Below are 20,864 nucleotides of genomic sequence, written 5' to 3'. Positions count from 1 at the left end.
TGGACAGAGAGAAACTCTGCAGAATTATATTACTCTTCTCCTTCATCGTTCTATACACTTTCTTTCTCCATTGTTCTTCTCTTTTCGTTGTTATTGTGAGGGTAATAACAATCTTGATCATCAAGATTGATTGAAATTCTTCATAGGTTTTGGGGGATTTCCAACATAATGTTCATTCTCATACAACCTAACCTAGAGAAGCTTAGATACTCATAGTTAAAATTACAATACCAATTGAATAAAGAAGAATAACATATAAATTCCCTTGAAGGATTGACTTCCAATGACTTCCAATGCTCTTAAAATCACCCTTTGATGCTGTAAAATCTTGCTCATAATGCCCAATTCTGTAACCCTTGTGAAAGTGCATAATTTCCCCTTTTAAAGGTGTCCGAATGGACTAGAGCGCGTCAAAAAAGTGCTCAGAAAAGTGACCATTACGCACATGATACTCTGCATAATGCGTGCGATGAATCTTTTAATGCCATATCGTGTGCACGATGGTGGATGTCGCGTGCCCGATCCAGTCCGCTTTGGCCCAGGGGGCCAAAACATATAAATGGGTTGAAACTGAGTGATGTTTAATTTTATAAAAAAGTTGTAATTGACAAAAACTACATAACATAAGCAGAGAGTAATCATAAATTTAGTTATATGATCTTTAAAATATTCATCGATTCAACATATATATAATATATATATATATATATATATATATATATATATAATATATATATATATATATATATATATATATATATATATATATATATATATATATATATATATATATATATAATATATATATATATATATATATAATATATATATATATATATATATATATATATATATATATATATATATATATATATATATATATAATATATATATATATATATATATATATATATATATATATATATATATATATATATATATATATATATATATATATATATAATATATATATATAATGCCATATCGTGTGCACGATGGTGGATGTCGCGTGCCCGATCCAGTCCGCTTTGACCCGAGGGGCCAAAACATATAAATGGGTTGAAGCTGAGTGATGTTTAATTTTATAAAAAAGTTGTAATTGACAAAAACTACATAACATAAGCAGAGAGTAATCATAAATTTAGTTATGTGATCTTTAAAATATTCATCGATTCAACACACATATATATATATATATATATATAATATATATATATATATATATATATATATATATATATATATATATATATATATATATATATATATATATACACCACAATAACATCTATGTTAAAGTAGAGATTAAATGGATATTATCTTCAATGCTCATCAAACTCTCCCTTCATCTCAGAATCAATTCTTTGATCACATCACTTGAAAACATATCTTCATCCTTTTTAACTTTTCTTTTCATATGGAAACACAATTATGCAATCATATTTTAACTCAATATTTTCCTCCAAAATTAACTAAAATTATTTTTAATGAGCCAACTCGAACCCCGCTTGGCCAACCTGACACGATTTGACCCATAAAAAACATAGCCTAGTGAGTTGGGCCAAAAATATAAGGTCAATTTTTGTAAGGTTTTTTGCGGTTCGACCCACTCTAAAATATAAGGTTGATGGGTCGGCCCGATGGATCAAGCCCATTTTGACAACTCTAATTAATGCTCAGACCTTCGATGATGTCGTATGGACATCCTATGCAAACCACATAGTGTATTAGGGGTTCAATGAGATTGTTCTTTTTTTCTTCAGGTTATCTACGATGAAAGAGTGATCTTGGTGCATATTTAACTAAGAGGCGTCTGCGCCAATTTGGCTATGTTGAGGGTATTCCTAGATCAATCCCTTGCGCTATACACCTGTTACATAGTCATCATATTATCAACATCCCTATCTTTAAATGTAGTCACTATGAACCTCAACACCATGTGATATTTTGTTATGTCATTCACAATAAGTCTTTCATTGCGGTTTAGACGACCTAATATGTCATAAGCCTCTAAATCCTCAGCTAGCTCATGATTGTGAATACCACATATAACCATTATATTCCAACCACTATAGTTGGACACAAATCTCAACTTTAAGGGGGAATATAACTCATCTACTATGAGTGACTTTCAATTTTTCTTCTTCTGGTTTTTGTAGTTTCCTCCCATTTCACAACCCATTATCAATTTGTCCTTCTCGCCTCTTTGCCCATTTCCTGTATGAGAACGAACATTAACAACAATATTATTATGTTGTCCCCTAATAGATTGTGCTCATGATAACACTTCGGTCTAGTAGGGAAATATCCTCAAATTAAAACATAATGAATTACTCATAAATTTCATAACTCGATTAATAATTTCAAAAATTTATATAAAACATGTAAGTAAAATATTCGAAGTCAATGATAAAGAACTGTGTAAAATCCGTAGAAGAATCGTTGACATATTTATGAAGATCATAATATATAACTACCATATATTTAGGGTGAGAAAATCTGATATACCAAATAGTTCAAAATTTTTGATAAAACTCATATCAAAAGTTTTAAATAATCGATAAAGTGCATTTTTTTCTTTTAGATCAGAACAAATCTATTGGATTTTTTAATAATACTATCAAATTCGTGTTTTATAGATTTTTTTAGAGTAATTCTTTGCAAACACCGTAAATTTTGAAAGAGATAAATAATGAGAAGAATATTTTTGCCGTCAAAATATTATGCGGGAGTGTTAGGTACAGGTGAGGGGGTGGGTGATAAATTTCTAGACGTTATTCAATTAGACCGATGCCCCCAATTGGAGTGGCCCAATGCCAAAAAAAAGTGCTTAATCAAAATTTGTGGCAAATCTCCCTCGACTCTTATATTTTCACTATCTCAATTCCGAACATCACCGTGGAGTGCAGAACCGAACCATGGAGGTTGCAACCGCCAACGCAGCTTTTACCTTCGCAGTCAACAAGCCCATGCTGTTGTTTCCTTCTTCATCAAGAACCATAACCCCTATCAAAGCCATCAAATCCTCTTTCAGGAACTCTATCTCCACCGATTTCGTCGCCCCTTCAACCGCAATCACCACTTCTTCTAGCCATTTCGCCGGCCACAAGCTCCGACCTCCTTGCCTCAATCCGGCGTCATTTCGAAGTTCCGGCGCTAAAAGAAGCGTCGTTACTATGGTACTAATTTTTTCTTAACATTTCTCAACTTATCTTGAAATTCATATTTCTAATGTAAAATTGGAATTGGATAAGCAATTGAAGTTTCAATTCACCACGGGTAATAATTTTGAGTATGGTTTTAGAAATTTAAACATTAGTAGAGGGTTTTATTTTAAGGGTTTATAATTTTCATTTTGGAGACGAGAAATAATGGTTGAGTTACTTGTGTTGTGAAATTCGTCATGGCTAATGTATAAGGAAGAAGTTTCGTTTTACAAGAGTTTTCCACTGGGATTACAAAGTAAGGAATTTTGAATCCGGGTTGCTTCTTCTTACTATTAACTGAAAATAACCTATTATCAATTGACAAAATGGAAAAAATGAAGATTTGAATTCTCCTCTTCTCAGAATTGATCTTAAATTTGACATAAATTACCTCTCCCCTATGTCAGTCTTGGTCATGTGGGACACCTCTAGTCTGGAGAGCCCGCAGATTTTTGTTTGTTTGAGAGGTTTAGCAGAAATGGGAAGTGGATACACTTTACTTCTGTCCTCCCCATATCAGGCTGTCTTTGATTGCATCATATATTCAATTTCTTAGATAGCATGAGAAGACCTTTGTCCATTTGTCATTATACTTCATGCGAGATGTTTTTTGTTTTTGGGTACGGGGAGATTCTTATATTGAAAGACAGACTGATATGTGCTGGTAAATATGGTGTAACATATAGAAGACGTATATAGTCATTGTTATGCACTGTCTCATTCAAACAAACACTCCATTACCTATGATATCTAGAGGCTATTTTGATTCTAGAACCTGTGGGTTATGGGCCCACTTTTGAAGTTTTCTTTGCCGCTGTTTGAGTGTTTCACGACTATGCGCTGTTCAGCCTCATTTGACTTGGTGTTAGCTTCTGCCTTTGTTAGGTGGTTAATCTTTGATATTTTTGCTTCAGTTTTGAGCGGTTAAGATTCATCTTTTATCTTCTATCCTTGATGGTTAAGCTTTGGTAGCTTCTACCTTATGCAGTGGTTAAACTTATATTTGCTTATGATAAGTAGTTTAGCCTTGAGTTATGAGTTCTACTTAATGGTCAAGCTACTATCGAGTTATTTATTATCAATGATATTCATGGTCTTATTATCTCTCATCTTTTTAGTTAAAGCCCATAACTTCAACATGGTATCTAGAGCTTGTTTCAATCCTACCTGACATGTTCTGTTACTACTTTGCTGTCGAGTTCCTGTAAGTTTTGGAATGTATTGACAATTGCATTCAAAATGGTTTCCTCCTTTCTATTGTGATTCGCGCCGCCTTTCTTAAACCTTGTTTGAGACACCTTCCGGCTCAGAGTCCCACTTATGAAGGTTTCTTTACTGCTGATTGAGTCATTGAGTGTTTCTTGACTACTACCCTTTGTTCGGTCTTACTTGGCTTGGTTTTAGCTTCCTCCTTAGTAGGTGATTAAGCTTTGATATTTTTGTTGTCTCAAGTGAGACGCATATTTGATCTTCTCTCAATGGTCATGCTTTGGTAGCTTCTGACTTATGTGGTAGATAAGCTTGTTTTATCATGTTAAGTGGTTAAGTCTTGAGTTATGATTTTTGCTTAATGGTTAAGCTTCTATCAAGTTATTTCATCACTAAATATTCAAGTTCTTATTTTCCCTCCACTTTTTGTTTAAAAATTAAAACCCTTCAGTTCAACCGTTATGCTGTTCTTGCACAATTTATACTCTATGCAAATAAACTATATAACATATATGTACAATAACTATGGCACACCAAGCTACAATATATGCTACTTATATTATTTATGCAGGTTTGACGTTCAATTTTTCTTCTCATTGGATAGGTTATTCCTTTCCAAAGAGGGTCTGCGCGGGAGCAACCTCCACCAGACTTGGCTTCTTACTTGTTCAAAAATCGAATTGTTTACTTGGGCATGTGTCTCATTCCATCCGTCACAGAGTTGATGGTTGCTGAATTTATGTACCTTCAATATGTCGATGATACAAAACCCGTTTATCTGTATGTAAACTCCACTGGGACAACCAAGGTAAATGATGTTTTTTTTAATCTAGTATAGTACCAGGTAGGTAGGGATAGAAATGGACCAGGCTGCTTATTGGGAAGTCTATGACCTATTCTACATCAGGTCTAGACAAGGCCAAACTTATTTACTACACTAGGCCAAAGCTTTTCTTAAAGCTTATTTTGCTATCTACTAGCCAATTTTTAAGTTAAAAGGTTTTTATCTTGGAGACAGTGATACCTAACCCTTACCTAAGGCATGTATATTATTATAAATAACTTAATAGTTAATTTAAATAGCATAGCTACCAGAAGTTAACAAAATCAATACAACCTACGACATTTATTTTTGTATCAAAACGTAGAAGTTGTTTTTGAGTAGAGAGCTGCCTTATTTCAGTAAATTATCATATTCAAAATCAACAGTGACAGCAGCAGCAGTTAAGACTTATCCTGCCAGGATTGTTGGCTACATTGATCTACATAATTGGGCTATAGCCTTTTCATTTCTGGTTTGTGACATGTGAATTATTGCTCCAATTTTTTTGCCCAGCAGAAATATCCACAAATAATTCTTAACAGATACTAAAACAATGGTGCTCAAGCTCAAGTTTCCATGAAAAGATCCATTTGTTTAATAGGATATTATTTCCTTCTTTCAGGGAGGTCAGAAGTTGGGTTATGAGACTGAAGCACTTGCAGTTTATGATTTAATGAGGTTATCACCTCTTAGACCTTGTCAGCTATTTTCTTTATCATACTTTTGTTGGGTCATTAGAAAATGTTTAACTACTTAAACTGACAATTATCTTTTTTCTTGAAGTCATTGTTGTCTGTGTTGTGTCATGATTTATGAAGCATCATATATTTAACATATAAGAGTGAGCTTAGAATGAGATCTATTAATGAAGATAAGTTGTATTTTCTAAATTTTGTTTATTTTTCGGCATACAAGATGACAGTGTTCTATTCTGTAACCAAATGCCATTTTGTCTCCGAAAATGTTAATTTACCCGGTTTTGCGCCTATCATAGTCATGCCGTACTGCAGGCATGCTACTCGGTGGAGATTTTGCACTTACACACTGCTTACCTTCTTTCTCTATTCTGCTTGTTTTCTGGATTCACATTTCTCCCATAGTTGTTAGAAATATGATCTATTGGTGGTTTTTAACTGGATATAATGCCAATTATTTGTTAATGGAATAATTATATTTACGCTTCTCTGCATTGCCCCAACCCCAATGAATTGGCATACTATCTCATTATTGTATAACTTGTTCCCAACTTGTAGATGTAGAAAATTTGTATTATTATTAAACCTAGCTACGTAATTCTGGTACAGGTATATAAAACCTCCTATTTTTACTCTCTGTGTTGGCAATGCTTGGGGAGAGGCAGCCTTACTTTTGGCTGCTGGTGCAAAGGGTAACCGTTCTGCTTTGCCATCATCAACTATAATGATAAGACAGGTTTGATCTCAACCATTTAATACTATACTCAGTTTATTTTATGTGTTCGATTATCTTTTTCCAAACACCTTAACCTTGTTATCTTTTTCAATTTGCAGCCAATGGCACGGTTTCAAGGTCAAGCAACAGATGTCAACCTTGCAAGAAAAGAAATCACGAGAGTGAAGACAGAATTGGTTAGAATAATAATTGTTTAGTTCACTCCAATCTAATTTTAAATAGTTAAGGTTCTGTTGTAAGCGACCATTGCCATTTGAAATCTAAGCTATGTAGACAAATGCATACCTCTTTGCTTGTACTCCACTGAAATATCAAAATGAATTTTGCAAGCAAAATATTTTTTGGTTCCCTTCAACCACAAAAATTGAGATTATGAAAATGACTTGTGTTTTAAAAGTTATATATATTTGGGGTTCACAATAAACTGTGTTTTGAAGTATGGACTCTTATCGGTGTAGTTTTAAGTCATCATCCGTGACAAAGATTGATAGATTATTATGGTAACTGACATGCACACTGTTTGATTTATTTCAAGGTTAATCTGTTAGCCAAACACACTGAAAAAACACCTGAGCAGATTGAAGCTGATGTTCGGCGTCCAAAGTATTTTAGTCCAACTGAAGCTGTTGAGTATGGAATCATAGACAAGGTATTTTCCATACCTAACTTAGACTGTTTTTTTTCTTTCTTGGAGTCAGCTATTTACTTTGCACACTAAAATAAACTGTCTTTTTGCAGGTATTGTACAATGAGAAGGGCTCTAAGGATCATGGCGTTGTTTCTGACCTTAAAAAGGCACAACTTATTTGACTTATGGGAGATTAAACCCTATTTTCTTCAAGTTAAGGTAATGTATATCTGGTGTCATTGTCATGTTAAAAATTGAATGCAACTTCAACATTGAATAAATTTATCTAAGTAGAATAGTGAAAATCCCCATTAACCAACACTTTTTTAATGCTGTGGTTCTTCATTATTGTTTGCCTGGTTGTTAGTGGTATCTAGAAAGTTGATGCATGTGAAGCCAGGGTTGGTCAATCAGGCGATCACCTGTTTTTATCATTTTACCCTTCCCACTTAGCATTATCCGTTGCTTTTGGTATTGGCTACTATAAAATGGTTATTTGGAAGTAGTCTAATGACTGCACCAACCACGAGTTAACGTTTCATTTACGTGTAAAAGTAAAGTCCTAGAGCTCTAACGTTTAAACTTGCTTGGGAAAATCATCATCCTTTCAATCGACCTCTCATTCTGAAATGACCTGAAGAGTAATTTTTTAACTCCTGTGGTTATTCATTATTGGGGCATGTTTAATTTGTGGCTTGTGTGATATGTTTTTCCTTAAGGAATAGTTCCTGATCATGATTCATGACTACAGAAAATTGCATGGAAATGTAGATCAGCGAAAATGAGGGAGCTAGGTGATCAGCAGCCAAGTCCTGGTACAGTTAACCTGCAACATTGGAATCTCATGTTTATAACACATAGACTGCATTTGCGTCCCCTAAGAAAAGGCAGTAGGAACAAATATCTACGTGTTTGTAAAATGCTGTATACATGATTGTATTCTAGTTTATCAAATTTGAAATTCTATGAATGGTTGTCTCACTACATGAAAGAAATGCAAGATCGAGATTAGACCAGAAATGCACTACAAAAGTGAGAATAAAAGTTTCTAACGGCATAATCATGAGTAATTTGAGTGGAGCATTTAGCGTTTTAATGAGGTAATGATTGACTTTCAAATTCAAAGCACCGTTGTCATAGTGTTAAGCATATCAATTATCAACAGCTGCATGTTAAGCTCTGTTTGCAAGTTTGGAACCACCAGATGGATGGCTTGGCTTAAGAAGCACCTACTTCAGTCCCACTTATATGAATCCGCCAAACACGTAACGGATATACACGTGGTAGCTACATATTTGTATTTTATAAATCTCGCATCTAAAATCTGCATCTCTGGCATTAGAAAAACAGTAGTAATAGGATACCACTTCCTAATTCTCCTTCTATTTAGCAAGCCGGCGGCAGGTACAGAATAAACTGACTAAATGCGGCCATTACTTATTACCACCCTCAGTTCACACCTTCAATAAAAATTAAAATTAAAATGATTGTTTATCTGTCCCAAAGTTTAAGGGGTTCATATGGTGCAACAAATATGGAAACCGTTAGATCTAATAAGAGAAGTGTTGAATATAAATAAATATTAAAAAAAGAAAAGAATGTATTTGATTTTATAGGCCTATTGTCATTCATATATTAACTCTTTAATCTATTCAAATTTATATAAATAATTTGTTCGTGGATGAGCAGAATAATTCAACTTATGTGTTAGTTGAAGTAGATGAGTATAATCGGTTTATTTTGAATAAGCAATATGTTCTTGCAAAAGTTTTTTACTCGTTTTCAAAGTTCACAATTTTCATGCGCGAATTTGAAGTTTTTGAGCCGATATTAGAAATTTCGTTTCTTCTATCGGGAATTTCAAAATCAGGAAGTTTTCTTATCGTAAATTATTAAATTTGCATGATTTTGTATCGAAAATTTCAAAATTTTTGATAAGAATGGAAACATTTTAACTAGAAATATCAAAATTTCCGATACAAAACCACTTGAAAATTCCCGAAAATTTTAGAATTTTATGTAGTTATAAAAACTGTTTTTTATCGAAAATTTCAAAAATTCCGATAGTTATAAAAATTATTTTTATCGGGAATTTTAGAATTTTCGGTAGTTATTAGTTTTTTTTTCCTCTTTTGTAGTGAAGAGGCAAAGATGACACTATTGCAGACTGAGCGATAAATAGAGTGGAAGACCAGACTAGGGTTGCTGAGGTTGAGTCTTCCTAGATACAGGTTGGACGATTGATTTCAACCGGTTCACACCGGTAACGGTTGGTTGAGCAAGGATAATTCCGTGCATCCCGTATCACCTGACACCTACCAGTTAGATCAGTTGAGCATCCCATAGATGATCTGAGGCCATTCATGCTCAGGATGTTCTTGACCCATTAGTCCAGACATATGCGATACATATTGCTAGTGAGATGGTTGCTGATGAGGTGGCAAATGAGGTGGTCCAACTAGATGCCACTGTTGCAGATGAGACAGTCCATTCAAATGCAACTGTTTCTAATCCGGTCCCATCTGCTACTGCTAACACAAAGGTCACACTCCTTTGACTGAGCCGTCTATGCACACTGATGAAGGATTTCCGGAAGGTCCCATTGATCGGTTGGTGCTGATCGAGTATGCTGATCATGTAGCATACCGACTATGGCAGAGACATATATATATATATATATATATATATATATATATATATATATATATTATGTTTAACATTAATTTATTTATTATTGTGCCATGAAAACTAACTGCTATTTTTTTTAAAAAAATTGTTTGTTACAAGACCGCATCCTATTGAAGGTGACATCACATGGGTCGAAGCTGAAGGGCTTCCCGAAGACTCCGATGGCTGAGGAAGTCATCCATATTTTACGTGATTTTGAGCTCCTTGATTTTGCCCAATGCTTCCTCATAATGCTCGACGCTCCACTACTTACTACTTTTGTTGAGAGATGGCACAAGGAGACATCTTTATTTCATCTTCCGTTTAGGGAGATGATTATCACTCTGGATGATGTCTCCTCATTGTTCTGTCTCCTAATCGTCGGAAGATTCTGGACAACTCCTATTATTAGTCTATCACTTGTATGTTTGATTGTTGTACGAGATTTGGGAGTTTCTGAGGAGGTCGTGCTGAAGGAGTTTGACTTCAATATGGGAGCTCACCATCGTATGTCCTGACTTTGGGATAGGTACGGGGAGCTTGTTACGACACAAAGGTATAAGGTTGCCGCTAGGGTCTACATGCTACATCTAGTAGCATGTACTCTTTTTGTAGACGAGTGAAATGTTTATATCGACGCCCAATATGTGTAGTCGTCCAGTAACATCGATGTTACTAGCTGGGCTTGGGGTTGCATTGTGTTGACCATCCTATATATAAAACTTTGAGTGGGGACAATATTTGAGACAAGATAGTTTGCTGGTTATTTGAGTCTGTTACATGTATACTTGAAATTATTATTATTTAATTGTTACGAATAACATTTCTGAATTATTATTTGTTGTGTCTGTGTTATGTTATCAATGCTAGATATACAAGTATTTCCCCACCATCTGTGATAAGAGGGTGCAACATTCCTTAGTGGAGGCCCCACGGGCAAGGAGATGGAGGGCCAAGTAGTGACATCCCGGAGGTGTTGCTGAGTACAGGAGGAAGCTAGATGCGCTGACTGTGGATGATGTCATCTGGACACCATACATTGATCATAAAGTCCACTGTGAATTTGATGACCCTTATTTATATTCAGGTTATATGCGGCGGGAGACCATGGTCGCTAGACACTTGCCTGAGAGGTGTCTGCGACATTATGGTTATGTTTAGAGCATCCCACGAACAATACTGAATATACCATATACGGGCATTGGCAGGTGGTTTCAGAGTAACATCATCAATCCTGGTCATGCTATAAGAGATTGCGCAGTTCCGATTCGGGACGCCTCAGAGTGTGATCGCAGTTATTTAGAGTGGTACCTCATTATATCACACCCATCTATCATCCCACCTGTTGAGCATACAAATGATTCTAGGCCTTCTGATGTTGGGGGTACCTGTCGATGACGTGTCTCCGTTGCGTCCTACACCTGTCGCTGATGACTAACAGTGCCTCTAGATGATTACAATTATTATGGATAACCTAATGGGTTTGGTAAGCCCATATGGTGAGGTTTATACTGGATTATCTTGTGTTGCACACATAGTCCGTGGGGGGCCTATTTAGACATTGTTATCTTTATGTATTTTTTTGTATATTATTTGTATATTACATGTAACATTACTCAGACATCTTCATCATAAATTTTTATTAGATAATATTTTTTTATCTTCCATTCATGTAACATCAACATAAACTAACATTTGACAATGGATTGCATAACTTAAAAAAAAAGTGATAAATAAGAAAACTTAGACACTACGAGATGAATTTGTACGTTTCATCATCTTAATTATGTTGTCGGCAAACCTTGAAATCATGGCATCTAACTCGATCATCCATTTTATTAACCTATAACGAAATGATCTCCACATATCCTTCACATCTTCATCGGTCTTCAACTCAATAAGGTTGTATTTCACCCTTCCGTCAGTATCAATCCAATCTTCACGAAACTTGATCTTTCTCACCTTTCTGTTTTCGGTATCAGTAAACAATTCATTCAACTTAGACGTCAAGGCGGCGAGAGATGTGGTACACTTCCGCCTTGATAAAAAATGGAGGAAGAGACATTTTTGAGATGTTTTTATTAAACAACAGTTGACCCCATTATTTATACAACTTTGTATTTATTCTGGACCATACAAAACTGTCGGTAAAATCCTAAGTATTTAAAACTTTAAAATTATAACATTACTGAAAATTTCATTTTGATTGAAACTTCTCGTATAAAATGGTAAATTCAGAATTTCCAGTATTATTTGTAATTTAGTTTGTTTGAAAATTTCTAGTATAAAATGGTATACCAAAAATTTACAATACACTACAGAAAATTTAGTTTGTACCAAATTTTTTTATTTTGCCTACCAGAAACTTTGAACGGAAATTTCATTCAATTTTTTGTAAGGGACAATTTTGGAAATTTGAAACTATGGAGAGGTGCCAGGTACAAATGAGGAGTGACAAGTTAATTCTTCACGTTAAGGTGATTGTGAATTTTTATTTTGAATATTAATTTTAAAATTTGATAGGTTAAAATGCATTTAAGTTGGTTTTTTTATTTAATTTTAAAATTACTAGTAAAACAGTATCATTAATGATTTCCAATCCAACCACCATTTTGCATGACCGACCCAACATACAGAGGTCAATATGGGAGAATACTCAAATAGCCACATACAAGTATGGTAACTTTACATCACCATGAGAGGAACTCCAACTTGGATAAAGATCAACAAGTATGCCACTAGTTCTCTTAGATGGAAATAATTTATCATCAATGCTATGGGGGATATGAGATTTATATCTCAACTATAGAAATGCCTCATGTCTAAACTTTGAGAAAAAAAGTTTTTAAAGAAAAAATGCACAAAGAGCACAAAATAATTTGAATGAGTTATGCGTTTTTTTAGACTCTTTTGAAATTGGTCTGAATATGCTTAAGATGGATTAACGTTTATTAGGAAAATGTTTTGAAGATCACTTGACAAAAGTCAAGGTTTATTGAGAAAGTGGTTCAAGTTTAAAAATAAGAAGGTTTTGAAAAAAGAGAGAAGATTTTAAAAATTAAAGAAGGAGAGGAGAAAAAGAGACTATCCTAGAGCATAAAGTAAAAGTTAGGGAGGAAAGATCTGACTAAGAGATAACAAGCTTTATGACAAAGTCAAGCAAGAATTCCCTCATTTGGATTAAGCCTCAAGCAAGCCAAATAAGCAAATAATAATCCATGTATAAGATGAAACCAAAGTAACTCAACCAAGTCTCTAAAAGAAGTCCAAAGTCAAAGGTACCAGATAAATCACAAGGTCTCAAATCACAATCTCTCAAAACAAAGGTCAAAGTCCTAACTCTAAGTCCATAACTCCATAACAATGCTAAGGATAGTAACCTCAAGTCCATAAATCAAGAGAACCAATTTTTTTTAGGGTTTTTTCTTTATTAATGTCTTTTACAAGGAAATGAAATTTCAAATGGACAAAGAACAAATAATATAATCACAAAAAAAAATGATATGGGATGCTAAAAATAAAGCATAAAGTAAATGACAAAAATTAAAGAGCATAAGGTAAATGGCATTGAAGTAAAAGTTAATACAATAAAATGTTAGTAGATGATGTTAGTGACCAATAAGGGAATGAAAGTTTTATCATTTTTTGGAGAATACTGAACTATTCACTCACAAGCATGAAAACATGGGCCTTTACATCATATATTAGAAGTATGCCACTAACTCTCATAAATGAAAAGGGAGAAATCTTTTCATACAATACCATGAGGAGTAGGAGACTCACAATCTCACTTATGAAAATGACTTACTTTCGGGACAAATTTAGTGCTATGTTAAGCAAGCGTAATTGGACTTATGTAGAAGTCACAACTATTTGAGGCCGGTCAATAATAATGTTTATGTTAATACATGCTAGAGAAATGATACGTAAATCATTCTCCTAAAACCATGCCACACAAAAAGAAAAAAATAAATGATCAAACACAAAGGCTAAGAGGATGGTCCATTACTTTAATCCATACTTCACAGTGCTTAGGACAAACTTATGCATCAATCCAAAATACCTTAAATGATCCATGATCAATTAGGAGGTAAATTTGAAATGATGAAAGTTCATCAAGTACCAATCCATACATCATGAACAAGATGGACACAAGCCATCCATTTGATCAAGGGAAAAGAAAGAGATGAAGAAGAAGGGGACAAGAGGGATCACATCCAAATTGGATCAAAGGTTTGATCAAGTCATCATTAAAATCAATCATCCATTTTAGTAGATTAGGATTTTTACCTCATCAACACCCAAGATCCATTGAGTTTGATGAGACTTATGGTCAAAATCATCATGATCCAAGGTTAACAGAAGTACACAAAGGTCAAACAAATATAAAATAAAATTAAATGAAATAAAAAGCAACAAAAGGATTTTTAAAATGAATTTTAAAATAGAAAAAAAATTAAAAATCCATAAAGTCCCTCAAAACACCAAATTATGGAAGGTTGAAAATAAAATAAGAAGCATATAATAAATTTTTCAGAATTTTAAAATGCAAAAAAGTATTTTTAAACCAATTAAAATAAAGGAGAAAAGAGAAATTTCATAAAAAATAGAAAATCAATAAAATAAAATAAAAAAATAAAAATCAGATGAAGAAAAATAAAAGTGAATTTTAGAAATTATTTTGGGATTTTTTGGATGTAAAATGAATTTTCTATGAATTTTAAAAGAAAATGCAATTAAAAATAAAAACTGAAAAAGAAATAAAATCAGAAAAAACACAGAGCATTGGAGCAAACCTCATTAATTGACGTTGCAGATCCAACACCCCTCATGCTAGGGTGCACGATGGGATTTAACAAAAATGAAACACATGATTGCATTTAAATTGAACCAATAAGAACATTTCAATTGTCCAGCGTGTCTCCAAACTCATATGACCTGAGATAAACTCTGGTCGTCTTCTCCGATGGTCCTCCACCGGAGTTTCATCATTTGGTAAATTCAGAACACGAGACCACCACCAATGTGATCGTCTCCTCATATTGAATTCAACCTCATGCTCCAAATTCATTTATCTAAACTGAGCACGAGGAATTTCAGAGAAGTTTCAGAAGCAAGCAAGTCACGAAAAATAAAATTAAATGATGAACACAATCAATCAACACCATATAAGTTAGGGGAAAGCATCAGAGAGTGAAGGACTACATTGTGGTAACTTATTTAAGTTCAAATGATGCTCAGAACTACCTTGTCCAAATGGTGATCAGAAGTTGATGAAGATCGATCTGGTTAGAGCACTTCATAAGGTCTCAGAGCTTGGGAGTTGTTGTAAAGCTTTAGAGGATGCTGAAGATGCTAATGGAATCAAGAAATTGGATTGAAATAAGCTGGAATTCAAAACACGATAGTTGAACTTTTCTGGAAAACTTCAAATTGCAGCAGGTGTTTCTTGGCTCCCAAAAGCTTGAAAATGAATGCAGTAGATTCCTCTATTTATAGGGAATGTGTTTGGATCCAAATACGTTTGGAATTAATCTTAATTCGTGCAAAACGAATTTGATCAAGATGTGAGAAAATGTGACTTGTAATCCATCAAAATTCAACCAAATGTGTTTCGAGGGTCTATTAACTTCTAGAGACTTGTTTAAACATGTTTAGGTCCAAAATACATGCTAATTTGGCTTGGAATTGAGGTTAGTGAAGTTCAAATTTTGGGCAATGGTGATTTCTTAAATTCCAAGTCACCATGTTCAACTCAATGAGGCATCTTGCTCAGGAGGCTTTCTAGTCCCATTCTTTTTGCAATGTATTGACATCATAACAAAGATTATAACGTGCCAAGAAAGATTACATTTGTATGCTTGAGCACAAAGTTATGGCATGTTGAAGTTGACATGAAAAACTGGTCATGTAACTTAGAAAAATTTAAGTATCCAATGGTTGAAAATGACATGTAATGTCTCAATGAATTACATGGCCTTCCAAGCACAATTGGACTTTGATCTTTGAAGTAAACTTGTAGAGGGCACCACAAATGATATTGTGCAAAAAGAATCAGACTCAAATGTTGAAAATGGAAGAAATTGTAGTCCTTGAAAGTTGAGAAAAAGTCACTTGAAAATAGGTCAAATTTCACTAAGTCCACAAATGACCTATAATAACTTCAAACTTTTGATGATCCTCCAAGAATAATTGGCTCTTGTCATGCAAAAATAAGTTATAGTAGATATTGAGAAGAGTCATATGCAAAAAGAATCATTCAAAAATATTGATAATTGAAGGAGTTGTGTTCCTTTGAACTTTGACTTCAAATGTTGACTTTTTGGTCAAACCACTTGGAACAAGCTTGTGCACTTGGATTTTTATTGCATTTCAAGGTACATGGATAATCATATGAGCTCAAAATAAGATACCATTGAATGAATCTTGATTAGATTGCTCAAAGCTTGAGGTAACTTGTTGAAGAATGCATGGAAATAAACACACAAACCTTTGACTTTTCTTGAGAAGTTAGCAATAAAACTTTGAGATACCCTTAATCTTGATGAGATTGAAAGGTGCTTAAGGACCTTAGAGATCATGTATTGAGAGAGATATCCCCTTGAGAATCAATGGTTGACCATACTTTGACTTGAGGAATCAACACAAACCCTAGCTGAGGAGCCATACTTGATGCTCTTGATGGTAAAGCCCTACCTTGCATAATAAACTTAAAGAAACAAGACATAGTTTTTGCTATTTTGATTAGTGGTTAGATAAGTAATGAACATGTAAACACAAAGGTAAAACACTAATAAAGAGGTACTTGATGATCCCTGTAAAAGGGAAAACCCCAAAGATGAGAGGGAGATGGACCAAGAAGTGACCTTGTTTGTATGCAAGGATGTCAATGGTATGTGGGATCTTAGGGTTAAAATTAGGGTATGACACTAAGATTTCAAGATCCTTCGATGACATAATTAAGAAGATGAAACATCCAGAATAACCTGTTAGTGTCTAGGCTTTCTTAGGCATCAGTCTCTTAGGAATCACTGGATAAAAACAAAGTTTTTATAACTACCAAAAATTCTTTAATTTTTGAGAATTTCCAAGTGATTTTGTATCGGAAAATTTGAAATTTACGGTTCAAAATCACGCAAATTTAGTAATTTACAGTAAAAAAACTTATTGATTTTGAAATTTCCGGTAGAAGAAACGAAATTTTCGATATCGCCCCAAAGACTATCGCACATGAAAGTTCTGAGTCTCGAAAATGAGTGAAAAGCTTTTGCAAGGGCAGTATTGTCTATTCATACAAAATGAAGAGGGAATGTCAGGTTCAAGTGGGATGAATGTCAAGTCAAATACGCCCAATATAGTTTTTATTAAAAAATTTAAAATACAAAATGTCTTGGAGAAGAACTCAAACCAATGACCTTTCACACAATAATAATACTCACATTTATCATTAGGCTACATACTAAATACTATTAATTTTTCAAAAACAAAATTATATATTATCTGTTTCATTATATTTCTATAATGCTCAACATAAAATTCGAGCTCCTGATTATTTGAGGTCTTGTGTTATTGGTCTCCTTACTCAAGCACGCACATGGTCGACCCTGCCATTTTGACTAGTGTTGACTATCACTGCCATTGTGCATTGGTCACAACTTCGACCACTAACCACCACTTAAACCATTACCGATTATCACTTTATCCATATATAATCTCCGATCTAGCCATCATCAATTATCATTTTGACAACTACTTTGTCCATTGTCCACTATCACTCTAATTATCACTACTCAAACTATTGTCGATCACCACTTCATTCAAGTATAATCATATTTAACCACCATCAATCACCACTCTGACAATCATCAATCATAGCTTAAATCTCTATGAACCACCACTCTAACCACAATCGCTCACTACTCCATCCGCTATCGATCACCAATTTGATTACTAATTATGACTCTAACTATCATTATGATTATACTACCATAAGTCAACACCACTGGCTACTACTTCAATAACTATTTCGATCACTAAAAATTAGGGGTGGCAAACAGGAATGCCCGCCCCGCAAAAGCCCGCAAAAAAACGGGGCGGGGAGGGGCGGTCATAGTTGAGGATGTGGGCCTAAGTTTTAGGTCCGCCCCGCAAAAAAGTGAGGGCGGGGCAGGAAAAGCCCGCGGGCACTGCACTCTTAAGCCTAAAAATGAAAAAAAATATGTAAATGCACGTGCCTGCAAAAGCCCGCGAAAAAAATAGGGCGGGGCGAGACGGACAAATTAGAGGGTTAGGGCCCAAATCCTTGGCTCGCCCTGTAATAAAGTGCGGGCTAAACGGGCATGCCTAGCGGGCCGGATCCGTTTTGCCACCCCTACTAAAAACCACCACTACTGACTATCATTCTAACTACTACCGACTAATACTCTAACCACTAACATTTACCACTTTAATAGACGTCTATCGATAACTATTATTTTTTTACAATTATGTATTGAAATAAAGATATTATATTGTAATATTTTGCAAACTTTATGAATTGTTTTGATACAAATATATCCATAATAAGTATTTATTTTTATGTTTACATTTAAAACTCATTTTACTTTATAAAAATTTTATTATTCAAAATTTAAATTAGTTTTGATTTTTGTAGTTTTTAAAACATAAATAAAAATTAATTTAAAAATTTAAAATATAATATAAAAATCATCCTAAACATACTTATTGTAGAGTCCGGAGAGTTTTTGTAGCATCAATTCGTTAAATCTTAAAAATCTAAGAGACGTTAACATCTTCACGTGATTTATTCTATCACCGCTCAAATTTAATATAGCACATAAAAATTTAAACAAAAAAGAGCACATAAAAAGTATAATTGAAGTGTATTTATGCATTTTTACCAATTTTTTTAAAAATCCAATGGGTGAAAAAACTTATCGAATTTTTCTGATAAAAATTCATAATTTTTTTCTGAAAAATACAATAATATATTTGAAAATTTTGATAAAAACTCATAAATTTTAAAAAAATATAATAGTATATTTTAAAAATTCAATATATATATATATATATATATATATATATATATATATATATATATATATATATATATATATATATATATATATATATATATATTTGAAAAAATATTTTTTAAAATTTTAATTTTTTAATGTATTAATTACACGTACTTTTAAAAATATTTACTCTTTTAAATCTTTAAAAAGTGTTCATAGACACGCGTTAACCCTATTTCAACTTAGATTTTTGTGATTGAAGCTCTACGTGTACTTATCATTATCATCTCATTCATTTTGCATATCATATAGTCCCTAAGTGGGGAAGAAAAGTTAGACTACCACCTGTCCTACCAACTATGGCTTGTGTCTACTATAAATATTACCCCATCCCGTCTCATTTCTTAGCTTCCCATCTCATAAAGCTTTGTGTACTCTTAATAACTATTCTCCGAGTATTTCTCATTTGAACATGGAACTCTCTTTTACCCACCAACTTGGCCTTGTTTGTGTCATACTTCTCTTACCTCAGCTTTGTCTCTCACAAGACTCTTTTACTGACTCCAGAGCAACATATTACGGTAGTCCAGATTGCTACGGGACTCCAAGTATATATCACAATCTTGCTACTTTCTTTACTTCTTTCTATCTTAAATATATACATGCAACAAACATAACATGATTCGTTCATATATATTTTAGGGGGAGCTTGTGGCTTTGGAGAATACGGAAGGACAGTGAATGATGGCAGTGTCGCAGGTGTGTCTAAGCTATGGAAGAATGGTTCTGGCTGTGGTGCATGCTATCAGGTAGAAAACCAAAATATTTTAGTATTTACTTTACATAACAAAAACTATTCATTTCCACTAATATTGGTGATGTTTGATCGATTTATAATCAGGTGAGGTGTAAAATACCTCAATACTGCGATGAAAATGGAGCAAACGTTGTGGTAACAGACTACGGTGAAGGAGATAGAACAGACTTCATAATGAGTCCACGCGGCTACTCAAGATTAGGACGCAACGAAGACGCATCTGCTGAGCTTTTCAAATTCGGTGTAGTAGATATTGAATACAAAAGAGTTCCATGCATGTACAATGGCTATAACATAGTGACTCAAGTTCATGAACAAAGCAAAAACCCTGATTACTTTGCTGTTGTGGTTCTATACGTAGACGGAATGTTTGATGTTAATGCTGTTGAGATGTGGCAGGAAGATTGCCAAGAATGGATGCCAATGAGGAGAGCCTATGGAGTAGTGTTTGACTCGGCTAATCCTCCGAGTGGTGAAATATACTTGAGGTTTCAAGTGAGTGGAAATGGAGGTGTTTATTGGGTGCAGTCGAAGAATGCTATTCCTAGTGATTGGAAAGCTGGAGTTGCATATGACACCATGGTTCAGCTTAATTAGAATTAGAAATTAGAAAGACTTCAGGAACATAATAAATATATATTGGACTAGTGTCTAATTAGTTTCTGATTAATGTCTCTCTCACTGTGGTTGAGACTGATGCTCTTTTGTCTTAATTTCTAAATAAGAATTTATGTACTTTTCATCTGATACTACATGGAATTTGAATAAAATAAATTTTACTACCTTTTCTTCATAATTTGTTTTACTTAATTCGATACTACTTTAGAGTGGATAATAATTCTCTTATTCATTATATTTTCAAAAATTGTTATAAGAAATTCGTCTTCCAAATTCATAAAAACATACTCTATTTTCTACCAAAATGTTTATCAATCTCTCTAAAGTATTTAGAAATATTTTCCATTCCTCTTAGATATTTCAAAAATTTCAATTTTTGTTTACTCTTGTCACTCTAACTAGGATTGCCACTTTTTCAATAAGGGAATATTCACTTATCTTCTTCTAA

The 20,864-nt window shown here is 33.7% G+C and overlaps 2 protein-coding genes across 2 annotated transcripts; both read left to right on the top strand.

The window, feature by feature from the left end:
• Positions 1 to 2,794: 2,794 nt before the first annotated feature.
• Positions 2,795 to 8,267, top strand: LOC127074245 (ATP-dependent Clp protease proteolytic subunit-related protein 4, chloroplastic). Its single transcript, XM_051015548.1, has 8 exons — positions 2,795 to 3,179; positions 5,020 to 5,223; positions 5,861 to 5,916; positions 6,543 to 6,669; positions 6,768 to 6,845; positions 7,205 to 7,318; positions 7,408 to 7,516; positions 8,049 to 8,267. Exons 1-7 carry the CDS (start codon positions 2,919 to 2,921, stop codon positions 7,477 to 7,479), a joined length of 912 nt encoding a protein of 303 aa, XP_050871505.1. The 5' UTR covers positions 2,795 to 2,918; the 3' UTR covers positions 7,480 to 7,516; positions 8,049 to 8,267.
• Positions 8,268 to 19,689: 11,422 nt separating this feature from the next.
• LOC127135298 (expansin-like B1) lies at positions 19,690 to 20,540 on the top strand. Its single transcript, XM_051062043.1, has 2 exons — positions 19,690 to 19,790; positions 19,883 to 20,540. Exon 2 carries the CDS (start codon positions 19,973 to 19,975, stop codon positions 20,393 to 20,395), a length of 423 nt encoding a protein of 140 aa, XP_050918000.1. The 5' UTR covers positions 19,690 to 19,790; positions 19,883 to 19,972; the 3' UTR covers positions 20,396 to 20,540.
• The last annotated feature ends 324 nt before the right edge of the window (positions 20,541 to 20,864 follow it).

The sequence above is a fragment of the Lathyrus oleraceus genome, chromosome 4 (assembly GCF_024323335.1).
Source record: "Lathyrus oleraceus cultivar Zhongwan6 chromosome 4, CAAS_Psat_ZW6_1.0, whole genome shotgun sequence".
Classification (NCBI taxonomy): Eukaryota; Viridiplantae; Streptophyta; class Magnoliopsida; order Fabales; family Fabaceae; genus Lathyrus; species Lathyrus oleraceus.
Note: the sequence above shows the minus strand (reverse complement) of the source record. Positions and strands in the feature narration are given on the sequence as shown.

Excerpts from the sequence above, each read along its gene's own strand:
- LOC127074245 (XM_051015548.1), top strand. The coding sequence starts at position 2,919 with ATGGAGGTTGCAACCGCCAACGCAGCTTTTACCTTCGCAGTCAACAAG. Across the intron at positions 5,224-5,860 it reads ACTCCACTGGGACAACCAAG|GGAGGTCAGAAGTTGGGTTA; the intron begins GTAAATGATGTT and ends TCCTTCTTTCAG. Across the intron at positions 5,917-6,542 it reads GCAGTTTATGATTTAATGAG|GTATATAAAACCTCCTATTT; the intron begins GTTATCACCTCT and ends ATTCTGGTACAG.
- LOC127135298 (XM_051062043.1), top strand. The coding sequence starts at position 19,973 with ATGAGTCCACGCGGCTACTCAAGATTAGGACGCAACGAAGACGCATCT.